This window comes from Camellia sinensis, chromosome 14 (assembly GCF_055761805.1).
Source record: "Camellia sinensis isolate YWXY chromosome 14, ASM5576180v1, whole genome shotgun sequence".
NCBI classification, from domain to species: Eukaryota; Viridiplantae; Streptophyta; class Magnoliopsida; order Ericales; family Theaceae; genus Camellia; species Camellia sinensis.
In genome coordinates, this window is record NC_138974.1 from 114,634,404 (window position 1) to 114,650,068 (window position 15,665).

At 39.7% G+C, this 15,665-nt stretch overlaps 2 protein-coding genes across 2 annotated transcripts; both read left to right on the forward strand.

The window, feature by feature from the left end:
- The first annotated feature begins 12,101 nt into the window (after positions 1–12,101).
- On the forward strand, positions 12,102–12,941 carry LOC145807258 (uncharacterized). The gene has a single exon (XM_082905212.1). It carries the CDS (start codon positions 12,102–12,104, stop codon positions 12,939–12,941), a length of 840 nt encoding a protein of 279 aa, XP_082761338.1.
- A 1,964-nt stretch (positions 12,942–14,905) lies between these two features.
- On the forward strand, positions 14,906–15,460 carry LOC145807259 (uncharacterized). Its single transcript, XM_082905213.1, has one exon. The coding sequence runs from the start codon at positions 14,906–14,908 to the stop codon at positions 15,458–15,460; it is 555 nt and encodes a 184-aa protein (XP_082761339.1).
- The last annotated feature ends 205 nt before the right edge of the window (positions 15,461–15,665 follow it).

Here is a 15,665-nt window from a genome sequence, read left to right on the forward strand (position 1 = left end):
CTAAAAAATGCAGCCCCCCGGATACAAATTCTGGGGGGAAACAGAATACACTTCTGTAAAGTGCCTGGAGAGAGGATCATGGCCGGCTGGTTATTGAGGTTGCAGGTGGCCGGCCGGCTCTCCCCATGGCCAGCCAGCCAAGGGTCAAAAGGGTCAATCATGATTAGTGGCCGGCCACCCCAGAAAGAAGGCCTTCCATGTGTGCACAACACAACCATGTAGTCAAAAACTAGAGAAAGTGAACCAGGAGAGAGAAAACGCCACTTTTAGGAGGGGTTCAAAAGGGTCAGAAAGAATTACTGGCCGGCCATGTGATATTGGTGGCCTCCCAGGTGTGTACAACACAAATATGTGGTTTGGGGCAAGAAAAAGTAGCCTTAGGGTGGTCAACTTTGGCTTTCAAGTGAGGAAAACGGGCGACGGAGGGCGATGGAGGAATAAAACTGGTTATCAGAACAATTACTGGCCTCCCACCCTTCTACGACCTTTCCAATAATGAAACAGAGGTCCCTGCCAAAAATGAGCTCAAACCGATGCAAAATGGAGGTTCGAGGGCCGAAATGCGCAGCCCGAGGCCCCGAAAACTGACTGTTAGGCACCGGAAGTGGTGTTCGACCACGAAGTTGGTCTCTCGAACCACAGTGTCCCTTGAAAGGGAGAAAACAAGATGTATGCCAAAAATCGGGGCAAACGGAGGTGGTTAAGCGGTCCCGAATCGAGGCACACGGCCAACGGCTCCGAAAAACCGGAAACCGGGCTCCAAATGGGCAAAATGGCCTACGACTACGAAACATAGCCTACGGCCACTGAGAGATGATCTACGAGACCTCTCCCTCCCTTTGGGAAGAGAAAACAGAGAAAACAGAGCCTGATTCGCAAACCGAGGCAAAGCATGAAAGAGTCCGGAAGTCCGGAGGCAAGGCTCGCAGTCGAGACTCTGAAACCTCTGAACGGGCACGATATGCAACATCACCAAGTGCTCAATCAGTGACGTCTGAGTCTTAAGGTTGGTCAAAAATGGGGTGTCTACAGGTAGGTACTTATCTTGTAAAGCAATAACGAAGGCCTTCCACGTTAGTTTAGCCTTACATTTGGTGTATTTCCACCATTAGCCTGCATCCCCTTTCAAATAATAGCTCGCTAGAGTCGCCCTGATCTCACCATCCTCAATATGGAGTATTTCAAATGTTTAACTATTTGCTCCAACCATTCATCTGCCTTTCTGGGCTTCGGAACCCCATGGAACTCATCCAGCTTTACCCGCAAAAATTCCCAAGTAAGAAAAGCCGCTCTAGTTTCTGCGACATTTTCTCGAGCTTGATTCTTCACCCTCAACATATTCATCAACTCCCTCAAAGCCTCCGCCAGCTCTCAAGCTAAGACACCCATAGCGCCTTGACCCGCTTATTGTGGGACTCCCACTTGTCCCACTTGCTTGGCCATTTTAGCTTGGGCCGCTTGTTCAACTGCATTAGATTGACCGAACCCTTCTTTTGCACCGGAACCTCATGAACCAATACCTCATGTGCTCCTCAGCGGTGTCTACCCGACCTCCCGCCTCTACCATCGCAAACCTGTCCTCGTCTAGACATACTAATTTGGGACAAAAATGAACAACTCAGCATACGGTCACACAGTGCTCACAACCGAGACTCATGCATCCTATGAAACCAATTATAATGCTCTTAATTCACATCAACATTTAGTTTCACCCCACATAAGCACCTTGTCACATAAACACATACGGATTATCCGTTCAAGATAGGGTTAGTCCTACAAAATACCGAGAGTTCTTAGTAGAACGAGCATTGATCAAGTACCCCTCCAATGAGACTTCAAGGAATTTAATTGGCGCAAACCACATCCTAAACGTTCAATCCCATACCCATCTAATCAAGTAAACAAGTAAACATGTCATCACATAAAATTTAAAAACACGAAACATCCTCTAATTAGCAAAATGAACCCATTCTGGCTAAGCCACTTCCTGCGAGCCCTAAGTATTCAAACCCAGTAGCTCTGATACCAAGTTATAACGCCCTCAAAATAATAACTAGTAGAAAGAGGAAAAGACACAAAACAACATGCAATCTTATCTTGATGGACCAACTCCTTCAATTAATATTTCATTTCAGGGAAAGAGTTAACCAAAGAAGTGTTCACATGCGATATACATTCATCCTCTTAAGAGATGAATCCATAGCATGTGCAACAATGAAAAAGAAGAAAGAAATAAACAATAAAGTAAGTGCCCAAAGGCTACACGTTCCAAGACTTAAGGCTGGCTATACAAAAGGTTATCAACCAACACATAAAGCCCTTGGCTTGCATTTACATCATACACATACACACACACACACAAGAGAGAGAGAGAGAGAGAAAGAGAGAGAGAGAGTCTTTGCCCTCAACACACTCCACACCTTCAGCTAAGCGGAGCCATAGCATCATTTCCTACACAATTCCACTAGGAGTAACCACAAAGCCTAGTAGAGATATCTTCACAAAGTATATATTTTTAAAAGCAATTTCATTTTTAAAAGCAACCTCATACAATTATATGAATGTAGTGCTATTCCATATTCAATTATCAAAGTTTTGCATCTCTTTTGAAATCCATGCAATTGTCATTTCAAAGTTCATCTTCTTCAATAAAACCAAGACTTTAAATAATGAAGTAGTAAATACAACTTAGGTAATTCCCCAGGGCTAGTGTCTACAAGTAGGAGTATCAGGCACTACCAAAATCCTACCTTACTGGCTACTAACCAGAGGGCTTAGGCACCCACACGCGGGTATTTCTAGTTTGATACCAAGGACACTTAGGCCAACTTAATTTTCAATCTACACCCCCTAAACAGACTTAGCAAACGTATTTACCCCAAAATGTTTTCATCAATAAAAATCGTCTTTTTCAAAATCAAGAATTTATATCAAAGTTAAGATTTGCAAGTGAAAAAAATTTAAAATAATGCAAATGAGTCAATGAGAATAGACCACACAAAATTATCTCCTTTGTGCAACATTGCCAACATCTTTCACATTTGTTCAAGTATAATTTCCACGATTCAAAACCTTCCAAAATCAAAGAAAAAAATAGAAATCCATGTGACATATGAGATTTCCACATATTCACAATCAATATTCATCATTAAATTTCCAAAGTGCCAACATGCACATCCCATGTTTCCATGATTGTTCAATCAAAATTTTCATTTCCTTTCATACATGCCTCAACAGTATAATGTCCCAGAAAGTTTTCTTTATACACCCGAGATTTATCATCAATTGCATAAATATCACCTAAATTTCACGTTTTTCCAAATATTCCCAAAATCTAGGGTTTTGTCAAAAATGGGATTTTTCTATTTATTTTCAAAACACTATAAGTAAACATCCCCCAAATAGTTCATAGCCCACACAAAACAATTTATCTTGGACCAAGTCACGAGAAAGAATACATTTCTCAAATAGTTTTCTAAATTCAACTTCTAAAATCAATCTACACTAGAAAGCTTAATTAAAAAGGGCAAGATATGCTAGAAAACATATATTTAACTGAAAGAACACCCCTACCTTAAGAGCTTGAGGAGAAAGGATGAAAAATTCCAAAACCAATGGTGTAAAAATCCAATCTCCACCGTACACCACGTAGCCCTCTACGAGCTCTACAAAATTAAAGAAGGGATCAAGTTGAAATCTAAATAAATAGTGAGGGATCAAGGAATAAATGAAGTGGGTTAGAGGGTTTCTAGAAAGAGATGAGAGAAAAGAAAGTGAAAGTTAATGTAAGGAGAGAGTGTAAAGTGAAAAGTAATGGGAAAGTGGGTAAGGCTTAGCTTTTGAAGTGATTTGATTCAATTTTTGAAGCTGACAGCCGATAGACCGCTCGAGCGACCAATAGTGTGCTTGGGCCAATAGTTTAATTTTTAAAAGACCGCTCATGCGATGAAACTTGTGCTCGAGCCAAAAACACCCAATCCCAGAATCTCCATACCCCTCTATAAAAGACTGCTTAGGTAATCAATTCTTCGCTCGAGAAAAAAAGTCATGCTCCCAGAAGTTTAGTTTGTAAACCAAATTACTGGGTGGTTGGATTCACCACTCGAGCGACCAAAAGACCGCTCGAGCGGTCCCACCCAGAAAGACCAGGAGCTACCTAAACAACACCCAACCTTCTCGATTCCTCTCCAATACCCAAAAGTGCAAGATGACATCTCGGAATTCACAAAAATGTACTTAATGTAACAATCACAAGGGGAAATGAATAACAACACCACTTCAAAGAGTTAAACAATGAAGAAAACACACATAAAGAGATAGATGTTACCAATAACGTACTCAATAGCTTTAAAGGAGTTGGGACATCACCAGATTGGTGATCCTAGTGTTGTATACCTGATGTTAATTTATGACATGGTTATGTGATGGCCTGTAGCCTTGTTTTGTTTAGAAGTTGTTTGTTGAGATCAAAAAATCTGTGGGCTATTGTGATTGGTGTGGTGGTATTGTAAGGGCTGAGCTATAAGGCTTCAAATGTGTTGAGTCTAGAGGAATGCGAGATTTGTATTTTAGGGTAGTGAGAATGATACTAGTGTTTGTTGTTTAGTGTTTTGGGTTTTGTTGATTAGTGAGGTCGTTGTGGTCCTATCGATCATAAGTAGGGATAGTGTTTGTGTCATGGTTGGTTATGGGTGGAGTTTATAAGTGGGAGCATAAATTTTGTGGGTAGATGCTAGAAGCATTTCTTGGAATCAAGAATTGGTTGTGTTCTCGGGTAACGAGTGTAGTATTGGTAAGGCTTGTCTTGTGTGACACGGATTGTGTGGCCGTCACTGACCCTATCAGTCTTGTGTTTGAGATATAAGAATGCATTTGTCATATAAGCCTATGAGTGGTGATTTCTTTGGAAACATTGGTGGTGTGATCTATTTTGAGGAATCCAACGAGATTCTAGAATGTGTGGAACGTTGTGTGGAGCCCATCTTGGAGTAAATGGGACGGGACAAAAATGTAGATATTTGAGTGCTAGGGTCGGAGTCTCTTGAGTAGTTAGTCAGTTGGTTGATATCAAGGTTGGCTGACAAATAGTCACTTTAGAATGGATTAGGTGTGAGTTGTGAGGTTTTGGCATTAGAAAGTTCAGCTCAGACTCAGGTGTGATGTTGGTGTATATTGAACCCCAACTAAGGGTGATTGGTGTCAGTTAGTATGTTGACTTTTGAATTGTAAGAATAGAGAATTAGTGAGTTGAATTGAGTCATGTAAAGAAGACGGATCCTTGTAGTCAATCCTTTTTTATGGCACTTAAGGCATTATTTGGTTTAGTTTGGTTTGGAATGGGTGGTTTGGATAAGTGGTATTCGAAGTTGATTGAAACATAGTTATCTCGAGAATTGCTTCGGTTAGAGTAAATTAGGTGGTACTTGAGGGCGTTGAACCTTGCTTGTGGGTGTAAGTTGTTAGTGTGAATTTGTGGAATCCCTCAAGTTGGGTTGACGTGTTAGAATCTAGATTATTGCAAGTGCACCTGTGACAAGGTGTGTCAATGATTATCTGTGTTGATATATATGATGGTTTGGAACTTTCAACTGTTGGAAAGTCGTATGTGCTGAATTCTCTAGTGCAACAACAATTGTAGAAATGTAGTAAATATGTTGTGATATCACCAATTGTGTGATGGGCATTGTTGGGTGACAGTAGAGACTCACCAGTGGTTATATTGGAATAGAATTGGAAAATGTATCTTTCCTCTTGTTATGGCCTCAGAGTGGCTTGTTAAACAAAAATGTAATGGATGTAATTTAGATGCTAATGAGAAATTTTAATGACTAGTTCCTTGCAACTAATTGTGGATGATTATGTGTTATGTGTAACACCTTGTTTTCGAGAAATGTTTGCAAAACTTTTCAGTTTCACATGGAAGGCACATTCGGAAAATGGGCGGTACAAATTTGAGCATCTTTTGAGAAATATTTTGTGTACAAGAGAATGAATTTTAACGAGTTATGAAATAGAGAAAAAAAAATTAAACAAAGTTCCGCTATTATTTGTTTTACTTGGACGATGGATGATGTGTAATGACTTAGATTGAATTGCTAATAGCAGGATTAAGCATGGAATCAAGTATATTGCAATGATTTGGGGCTTGATATGCTCGGGAGTGGTTTGTTAACAGTGTCTTTTTATGAGTTATTTTCCTTCTATGCAAGTTAACTGAGAATTCTATTATGGAAGTTTTCTTTCGTGTTCTTGTGTTGAGCACACGGGGGTGTTTGTTATGGTGGTTGTCACGTGGGTGATGCCCTTGGTTTGTGTGTGGTTGTCGTCTTTGTCTTGTCTCATAGGCCCAATGAGTTATGTTAGTCGGTGAGGCATCCATGATCCTTTCTTGAGTTTCGTTGTTTGGGTGTCTTTGGGATCCCGAAATGTTGAATTGATATCCGAGAATTTATCCCAAGTATGGATCCAACTTTAAGTTGGTGGTTGTGCTTCTGGTTGTGATTAAGTTTCCTTTGTTTCAACCTTATCTTTAATTTCAGAGACGAAATTTCCTAAGGTGGAGATGTTGTAGCATTCTGAAGATTTTCTTAATTGCTCGAGCGATGGATTGGTCGCTCAAGCGATGAGGCATATCACCCATTACTTTTGCAGGTCTGTGATTTTGGTTGTTGCTAATGTTTGCTCGAGTGCAAGTTTGGTGGCTCAAGCGGTATGTTTGAATTCAACATCTTTAAAAAGCCATTTTGGTCCACTTTTCTCTCCCCTCTTCTTCTCTTCCATAATTTTTGTGAGTTTCAAGCTTTCTAGCTTGGTTTTCATCTATTTCTACTCATTTTCAACCCATAGTTCTTTAGATCAAAATGTAGAGGGTCGCAAGGGTTTCATTTTAATCTGAGCAGATCATGTTTTCGTCATCGTGAATTTTTGCCTTTCTCCTCGCCGCTTCAAGAGGTAGGAATTTCTTTGTTTCTTCTCAATACTTCATCTATAGATAGACATGTGGTAGATATCCATTATAGATTTCTTTGAAAATCATGAAAGGGGATCTAGGGTTTGAATGTTTGGAGTTGCATTGTTAAATTGATTATTGTTTGGGTTAATTGGGGAGTAGTTTAACATGTTTATGTTGAGAGAGAGAAAAAGCCCTAGTTTAATATTTTGACTTAGTAAATTAAAAAGGGATAAAATTGAATAATGTTTGTATTTTGTTAATATGGATTGTGTGATTGCGTTAACAATAAAAAGGGAGAATTAACCATTGTATTAGAATTATTTTGGATTAATCATGTTAAGTTGAGTTGGATTGTGGCTTGATATCCATGGATGTAATTTTTGTGAAATGAAGAGAATGGGTCTTGGCGAAAGGTTTGAGGTACGGTAATCTAGAAATAAGAAAATTGATTTTTGAAAAGAGAAAGAAATCATAACGCTTTGTAAAATTCAGAAATGAACTTGAAATTGGATTATGAATATTTTATTTTACTATTGTTGTTGTTGGACTTAACGCCTTGTGAGAATTGAATTATTATATCATGGGTATTAAGTACATGTATCAGAGGTTTGTCCATGGCCATCGGTGGAGAATGACACTTTTGTGGAATAAATTATGTGTATTCATTACACTAGTGTTATTTGTGCTCCTGGCATGTTGTGATGGTTGGCATTGTATATTGTGCTGATAGTCAGAGGTACCATTACCTTCTAGCTAGCGCCTTGAGAATTGGTTGTGCTTAGAATTAGATATACCATTCTCTTCCAGCTAGTGCCTGGAGAATTAGCTGTGCTGAGAATCAGAGGTACCATTCCCTTGCAGTTAGCGCTTGGTAAATTGGCATTATGTTATGGAAAGTTGTATCATTGGCTTACTGTGCTTAAGGCAGGTAAAGTAGAGTTGTGTTTATCATATTTGTCTCAGTGTATCTGTGTATATCATATGTTATGATGGTTATATTTTAGGAAGGTCGGGTTGCCGTATATGTTGAGTAAGTAGTTGTTGGGTATTTGTTGTACTCATCTTCATGTAAGATGTTTACGTATATTGTGAGCATATCAAATGAATTGTTGAATGTATCTCTTTAACTTGGGCTTAAGGTCGGAAAATGTGATGAAATGTGTTGGAAACGGACATAGGTTACGTATTGAGTTTGTAAATGATATGAAGGAATAGGATTTTGTGAATATATTTTGAAAGCAAACGGTTGTTACACTATATACTCTTTTTTGGAAAATGAGAAGGAAATTTGAACCGTTTATATTGTTGAATGACTTGGATGATTTTGGGAGAAATACTTATGTAAGTATACTTTGGTACAAACTGTCATATTATTTGTATAGTATGAGTTGGAGCATTTATGATCATAGCTATCTGTAAGTTGTTATTGTTTAAGATCATGTTGGGATCCATATTGGACTTCATGTTTATCCCACGCTGCTAATTTTTTTTCAGGTGAATGTCGAGAATTGGCTCACGATCGGGGATCTTCTTTATCTGTCAGCCACGGGGCCTTTTAATTGTTGGCAAAATGCCATTCGTATAAAAGGGTTTGAACCCTTCCTTTTATATGTAATGATGTAAGCCTACGAGCAACTATTTGATTGTGCCTCTTATTGCATTCATTATGTATCCAAAAGAGAGAATCCTCATTTACTTATCCTTGATCGTTGTTACTGTATAGAACTTTCGTTCGTTATCTCTAAAATTGTATTATAATAATGGTTTTGATAACGTTATTCAAAGTGGGGCGTTACAAGATCCAAATAAAATAATAGATTATATCTCAAGATATGAGATAATCTTGATATGGATAATTGTCAATATATAAATATATATTAGATGATAATTATTAATTAGATATTGTTGATATGGGATTGACATTATCTGGAATAATAGATCTATCCTATAGGTCTACTAACTCTCCTATATAAATAAAACTTGGGTCCTATATTTCACAGAACAATAAATAAATAAATAAAAATAAAAATATATGTTTTGTCTTCCCAAGAACCATACCGCCTTTATACTGTGATTAGTGTGGGTAAAACTCTAGTTGCTTTACTGCATTGCTGTGGCCATCATTCAAGAGTTTTAAGCTGGATTCGTTGTGTAATTTGTTTACTCACAAAATATGCTGAATCCATATAATTTTTTGCTGTGTATACTATTATATTTCCTTCATAAACTATTTGAGGCAGTGAGAGCATATGTTAGATTAACAATCTGAATTGAACTGAGCCAAACAAATGTCGACTGGAAAAGATTAGAGAAGACAATGTGAACAGTGGATCCCACTTGTTCTGCAATCCAATTTGGACAACTCCTAGTCCTCCGAGCAACCAGATTCAATATCTCAAGTAAGTAAAATGCAATTATTTTAAATTTTATTCAACAACATCTCTGTTTGTTAATAAAATCCATTCATTTATTGAATATCATGTCTACAACACATTCACATTGGCGAGGCACTACTATACACACCCTCAATAGGGGCAATAGCAAAATTAAATTGATTGATAAGAAAAACAACACAAAGTCTCTTAATCAAAATTACTTTGATTTATAATAAAATATTACAAAATCTCGTAACCAATGCTACTTTAATATATAACTAAACATCACAAAATTTCATAAGTAAAATTAACTTAGATCATAACTACAAATATTACAAACGTTTTATAACTAACTACTATAAAATGTCATAACTAAATTACCACAAATTTAATAACAACAAAATCTATGACTAAACACTAACATAATTTAAAACAAAAACCATAATGATTCATAACTATGACGTATGATACACACTTTATTATCATAGAATTTTCCAACACATGAATGATTTGTCCCTGCAATTGTATGAGAATAGACGGCCAATTAACACAAACTCATACTGTTTACCCCATGTCCAACAGTTAATAATAAGAAATTGTTGAACACGTAGCCATTACCTTTTAAAAATATGTGAAGAAATGGTCACTCTTCCTCAAGATGGAACTTTCCAACTACCAATTACCAATTACTTTCCATTTGATAATGTTGATATTTACAATATATATACCTCAAGATGTATTGGTAATGCAGTTCTAACACATCAAATAGTAAGTAAATTTGATAATCAAGAAAAGAGATTTGGAATGGATCGGGGAGGATGGAAACCAGTGTTACGCAGAAGAAAAGTGGGAAGCCAACTGAGAGATACCACGGAGGGAGGCTGGATCACCATTTTTTTGGACAACATTCCTGACTCAATGGATTCCAAAAGTTTATTCACTCTCTTTCAAAAGTTTGGCTTAGTTAAAGATGTGTTTGTTCCAGAAAAGCGAAGGAAAGCTTCAAATTCCAGATTCGGGTTTGTAAGATACGATTGTCAGGTGGCTGCTAGGGTGGCGATACAGAAAGTAGATAGTTTGTGGTGTGGGAACAAGGCACTGAGGGTAAAGCGTGCAGAATATCAAAAGATTCCGGCAGAGGGGTAGCAGAAGCCTAGGGGGCTGAGCAGAGGAGATGAAGGTCGAATGTAGAATAGATGGGTGCAAGCACCGAAATGTACTGGTAAGGGAGACCAGAAATTCTATGCAGAGGTATTACTAAGTGCAGATGCCAGAGGCAGAGAAAGGGTGGTGATAAAGGCTCAAGCGGAAGGGAACGAGTGGAGGAGTGAAAGTTTAATAGTTCAACTGAGTAGCTTTTTAGCTTTCAAGGATTTCAGGGAGGAAATGATAAGTACGGGCATGACGGATGTAGTTGCAAGAGAGGGGGGAGGCAAATTGGTGCTATTAACTTTTCACTCGGCAAAGCTCATGCAGGAAGGTAAAAGAGAGCTGCAGGGATGGGGAGAGAAGTGGTGTGACTCCATCAACGAGTGGGAAAAAAGCCAGTTTTTTGAGCAAGAGAGGTGTGTATGGTTGCACTGTTTTGGCATTCCGATCAACCTATGGAGCACCACGACGGTTCGAAGCATAGGAAGTTATTGGGGGGAGGTAGTTCAGTTTGAGGAGAATTTCAACAATCCATTAACTTTTCAACAAACCAAGGTTAGAGTAATCACGAGATGTCTAGAGTGGATTAATACAACAGTTGTTCTGGAGCACAAAGGTTGTCAAATTCCAATTAGAGTCTGTGAAGAGTTGCCTAGGTGCTTATTTTCTAGTCCTTCTCAGAGCAGCGGGAAAGATCACGGTCGGCTGTATTCCAAAGGCATAGAAGAGGAAGATCAATTGTCTGGCAATGGAGGACGAAGCAAGTATACTAGGGAAGCGTTTGAAGGAAGAGAGGGGTTGGTGAGTGATGGATTTGAGGGGGCTAGTAGGGTAGAGGAGACTGTGATGGACAGTTCTGAAAAACAGGGTACGGATAATGATGGAAAGCAAGCAAACAAAGTGGTAGCTGTAGGGGGGAGCGTGGGGAAGGGCTATATCGGTGCAGGTTCCAAGGCTAGGGGGGTGGAGAAGAAGGCCAACTCTTCCAAGTCAAGTTAGATCGAAATTCAAGTTAGAGATGAGGCAATGTGTAGCACAGGCCTCTTAAGAGAGTTAAGTGGGCCAGTAGAAGCAAGGCCCACTATAAATTTAGAAGTAGTAATTGAAGGAAAGCAGCTGGGGATTGAGCCTAACGGACTAGTGCAGGAGGTGGTGTCGGATCTGAGTGACAATATGGCCCAAACTCAACTTAGGCCTAATGCAACCCAAACAACTCAGATAAACTTGGCCCAAAGGAATGCAAAAGTGGGTAATATAAAGGAAGGGGCAGTGCAGAATAGGGGAAAGACTTGGAAGAAAGGAATAGAACGAGGGAGAGGGGTGTTTGGCAGACTGGGTTGTCAAAGGGGAGCAATTTTTAGAGCTTCGGCAGAGGCAGCAGCTTACCTAACGGCTAATAATCAGAGTCAGGCAGTGAACAGAAGGAGGCAATTGATTGAGGAGGCCAAGGCAACTGTGAGAGTAGGCACAATGTTGAGAATGGATTGCCAAGGCAAAGAGGAGGAGGTAGTGAGCAGAATAGTGGAGCTGGAAGAGAAGGACTTGAGTAGAATTGAAGGGGGACAAAGGGCAATTAGAACTTAGCTGGTTGTTTATAGGAGAATGGGTGTCAATAGTGTGTTATTATGAAGATTTTATCTTGGAATGTTAGAGGGCTGGGAAGGCCAGAAAAAAGGGGAAAAACAAAAAGCCTGGTGAGGGATAGAAGTGTTGATGTGCTCTTTCTACAGGAGACTAAAAGAAGTTCTATGGATGATAATTTTGTGAAAACAATCTGGCCTTATGAAGAAGTGAAATTTATGGTGGTTGACTCTGAGGGTAGTGCAGGAGGCCTCATAAGTATTTGGAAGCCACAAGTCTTCAAGCTCAAGGATTGTTGCAGTAGCAAAAATTTCATTATTCTATCAGGTATGTCTAGTAATACTTTTCAGTGCACTCTGGTGAATATCTATGCTCCTAATGAGGTTATAAGGAGGAGACAACTGTTGGATTCTCTGGTGAGGATCCATCAACATTTTCCAAACCCGTGGTGTGTGGGAGGAGATTTTAATGAGATTAGATACATGGGTGAGAGGATAGGTTGTTCATCTAGAGAAAGAGGGATGAAGGATTTTAATGAGTTGGTGGAAAAATTGGAATTAACAGATATGCCTTTGCTAGGAAGGCAGTATACTTGGTGCAATGCTCTGGATGGGAATAGGTGGAGTAGGATTGATAGATTCCTGTTAGACTTGAAGTGGATAGAAAAGTTTTCTTTTAAGCAATTGGGTCTACCTAGGTCAATTTCTGACCACTGCCCAATCTTGATTAAGGAAGATGATACGGATTGGGGTCCAAAACCTTTGAAATTTATAAATGCCTGGTTATCTCATAAACCATTCATGTCAGAAGTCAAAAAGAGGTGGGAGGAAGCTCAAGTTCAAGGGTGGGCTGGGTTTAGAGATGAAAAAACTGAATATGCTTAGGAGTCACTTAAGGGTGTGGAATAAGGAGGTGTTTGGCAATATAGACACTCAATTAAAGGCAACAGAGGAGGAGCTACATGAATGGGATTTGAAGGCAGAGTCTAGGTCCCTTGAAGTTCAGGAACTCAAGCGAAGAAGAGAAGTTAGAAGCCAGGTGTGGCATCTTAGTAGGAGTAAGGAAAGGTTATGGCATCAAAAGTCCAGACAGGTATGGGCTCATTCTGGGGATAAAAATACTAGGTACTTTCACATTATGGCATGTAGAAGGCAGAGGAAAAATCTGTTAGACTCTGTTGTTGTGGAGGGTACATGGGTGGAGAATCCAGTTCAGGTGAAACAAGAAGTGGCTATGCACTTCAATGTGTTGTTCTCTGAGAATTGGAAGGTTAGGCCCAAAATTCTAGGCCCTTTTGCTGTTATTAGTATTGTGGATGTTGGCAACTTGGAAATTGAGTTCTTAGAAGATGAGGCATGGAATGCAGTAAAGGATTGTGATGGGAACAAAGCACCAGGCCCAGATGGTTTTAATCTGAAGTGCATTCAACAGTGTTGGTCTATATTGAAAGGGGAGATACTACAAATGGTGAATGAATTTTACCAAAATGGTAAGCTTCCTGGAGGGGTCAATAGTTCTTTCATTACACTGATTCCGAAGAAGGATAATCCAGTAGGAATGAGGGATTATAGACCTATAAGCCTGGTTAGCTCGGTCTATAAAATTTTGGCAAAGGTGCTTTCCAGAAGACTGTAGAGAGTTCTGCTATCAGTGATTAGTGAAGTACAGTTTGCTTTTGTGAGTGGAAGGTACATTTTAGATGGTGTGTTAATAGCCAATGAAGTTGTAGATGCATGGAAAAGATCAAGAAAGAAAGGTGTTATCCTAAAATTAGACTTCGAAAAAGCTTATGACTCAATTAATTAGGAGTTTCTGTGGTCGATGCTGAACAACTTTGGTTTTGGTGAGAAATGGATAGGCTGGATGAGGACTTGTGTTTCTACAACCAAGGTGTCTGTTTTGGTTAATGGCTCACCCACAGACAAATTTCAGCCACAGAAGGAGCTTCGGCAGGGTGATCCCCTTTCACCTTTTTTTGTTCATTATTGCAGCTGAAGCTCTCAATCTACTATTGGTTAGGGCAGTGGGGATAGGCCTGTTTAGAGGTGCCTCAGTAGGAGGTAATGATCTGGGAATTTCACATCTTCAATTTGCAGATGATACAATAGTGTTTTGTGAAGGTGGTATGGAGGAGGTGCTAAATATTGAAAGGTTGTTGAGGTGTTTTAAAGTGATATCCGGTTTGAAAATCAATTATCATAAGAGTATAGTGTGCGGTGTGGGTTTTCAAGAGGAGGAAATTTTGGGTTTGGCTCAAAGACTGAATTGTATCTCTAAGAAATTACCTTTCAACTTTTTAGGTATGCCTCTAGGGGCCAATCCCAAGAGGAAGAGCACCTGGAGTCCAATAGTGGAGAAGGTGAGGAAGAAGTTGTCCTCTTGGAAAAGAAAACTACTCTCTTTTTCCAGGCCTTTGACCTTGATTAAATCAGTTCTCACTAATTTACCTATCTACTTTCTCTCCATTTTCAAAATGCCTAAGGGGATTGTTAAGGCTTTGGTCAAAATTCAGTCCAATTTTCTGTGGGGTGGATCAGATACAAAGAGGAGTGTTCATTTGGTAGGTTCGGGTGAGGTAACAAAAAGCAAAAATCAAGGGGGTTTGGGGGTGAGGGATTTGGGTGAGGTGAATGAGTGTCTGTTGCTGAAATGGTGGTGAAGATATGGTGCAAAGGATAAAGTCTTGTGGAAATCGGTGGTATGCTCAAAATATGGCAGATTTGGAGGGGGTTGGGTGCCATCTCTGGAAAGCACAGATGGGGTGTCCACTGTGTGGAAAGATATAGTGCAGCTCAATTCAATAAACTAGCCTATGGGTGAATACTATGAATAAAACCTAAAGTTATCAATGGGTAATGGAAAGAGGATTCAGTTTTGGACAGATGCTTGGCTTAATGGTAGAAGTTTGAAGGAGGATTACCCCAGATTGTATAGCCTATCCACTGAGAAGGAAGAATCCTTATTGCAAATAAGTGCAAAAAAGAGTCTTGGGGTATGGCAATTTCAATTTAGAAGACGTCTGCTGGCTTGGGAGGATGAGGAAGTGAAGAGGCTGTCCGGATTTCTGGAATCATCTCCTGCACTCAGGGAGGAAATTGAAGACTCTTGTTCCTGGCTTGCAGATAAATCTGGGAAGTTTTCAGTATCCTCAGTATGGTGCTGGTGGGCTGCAGTTAAAGAATCAGGTGTGAGGGTGCCAGCTGAGGTGTGGGAAAGTATGGCATCTCCAAAGATGCAATTCTTCTGCTGGTTGGCTTGGAGAGGCAGAGTAAAGACTTCGTCATTCCTACGTAGGATTGGGGTCTTACCTGCCAATGCAGTGTCCCAGTGTATGTTCTGTCAGAGTGAGGAGGAGTCTTTGGAGCATGTGTTTTTCTTCTGCCCTCTGGTTTGGAATTGCTAGGCAGCCATGATCAGCTTGATGGGATCAGTCTTAGGTAATTCCGGGCTCAGTGGAGGGTTTGCTAAAGTGGTGGGCCGTGGGTAAAGGGAAGTCTTGGACTTCTAGAGCTTGGTAGGCTATCCCTTCTCTCGTGTTGTGGTCGGTTTGGAAATTAAGGAACGAATGTTTGTTTAAGGGCGTTGCACCAGACTTTGGAGGATTAAGC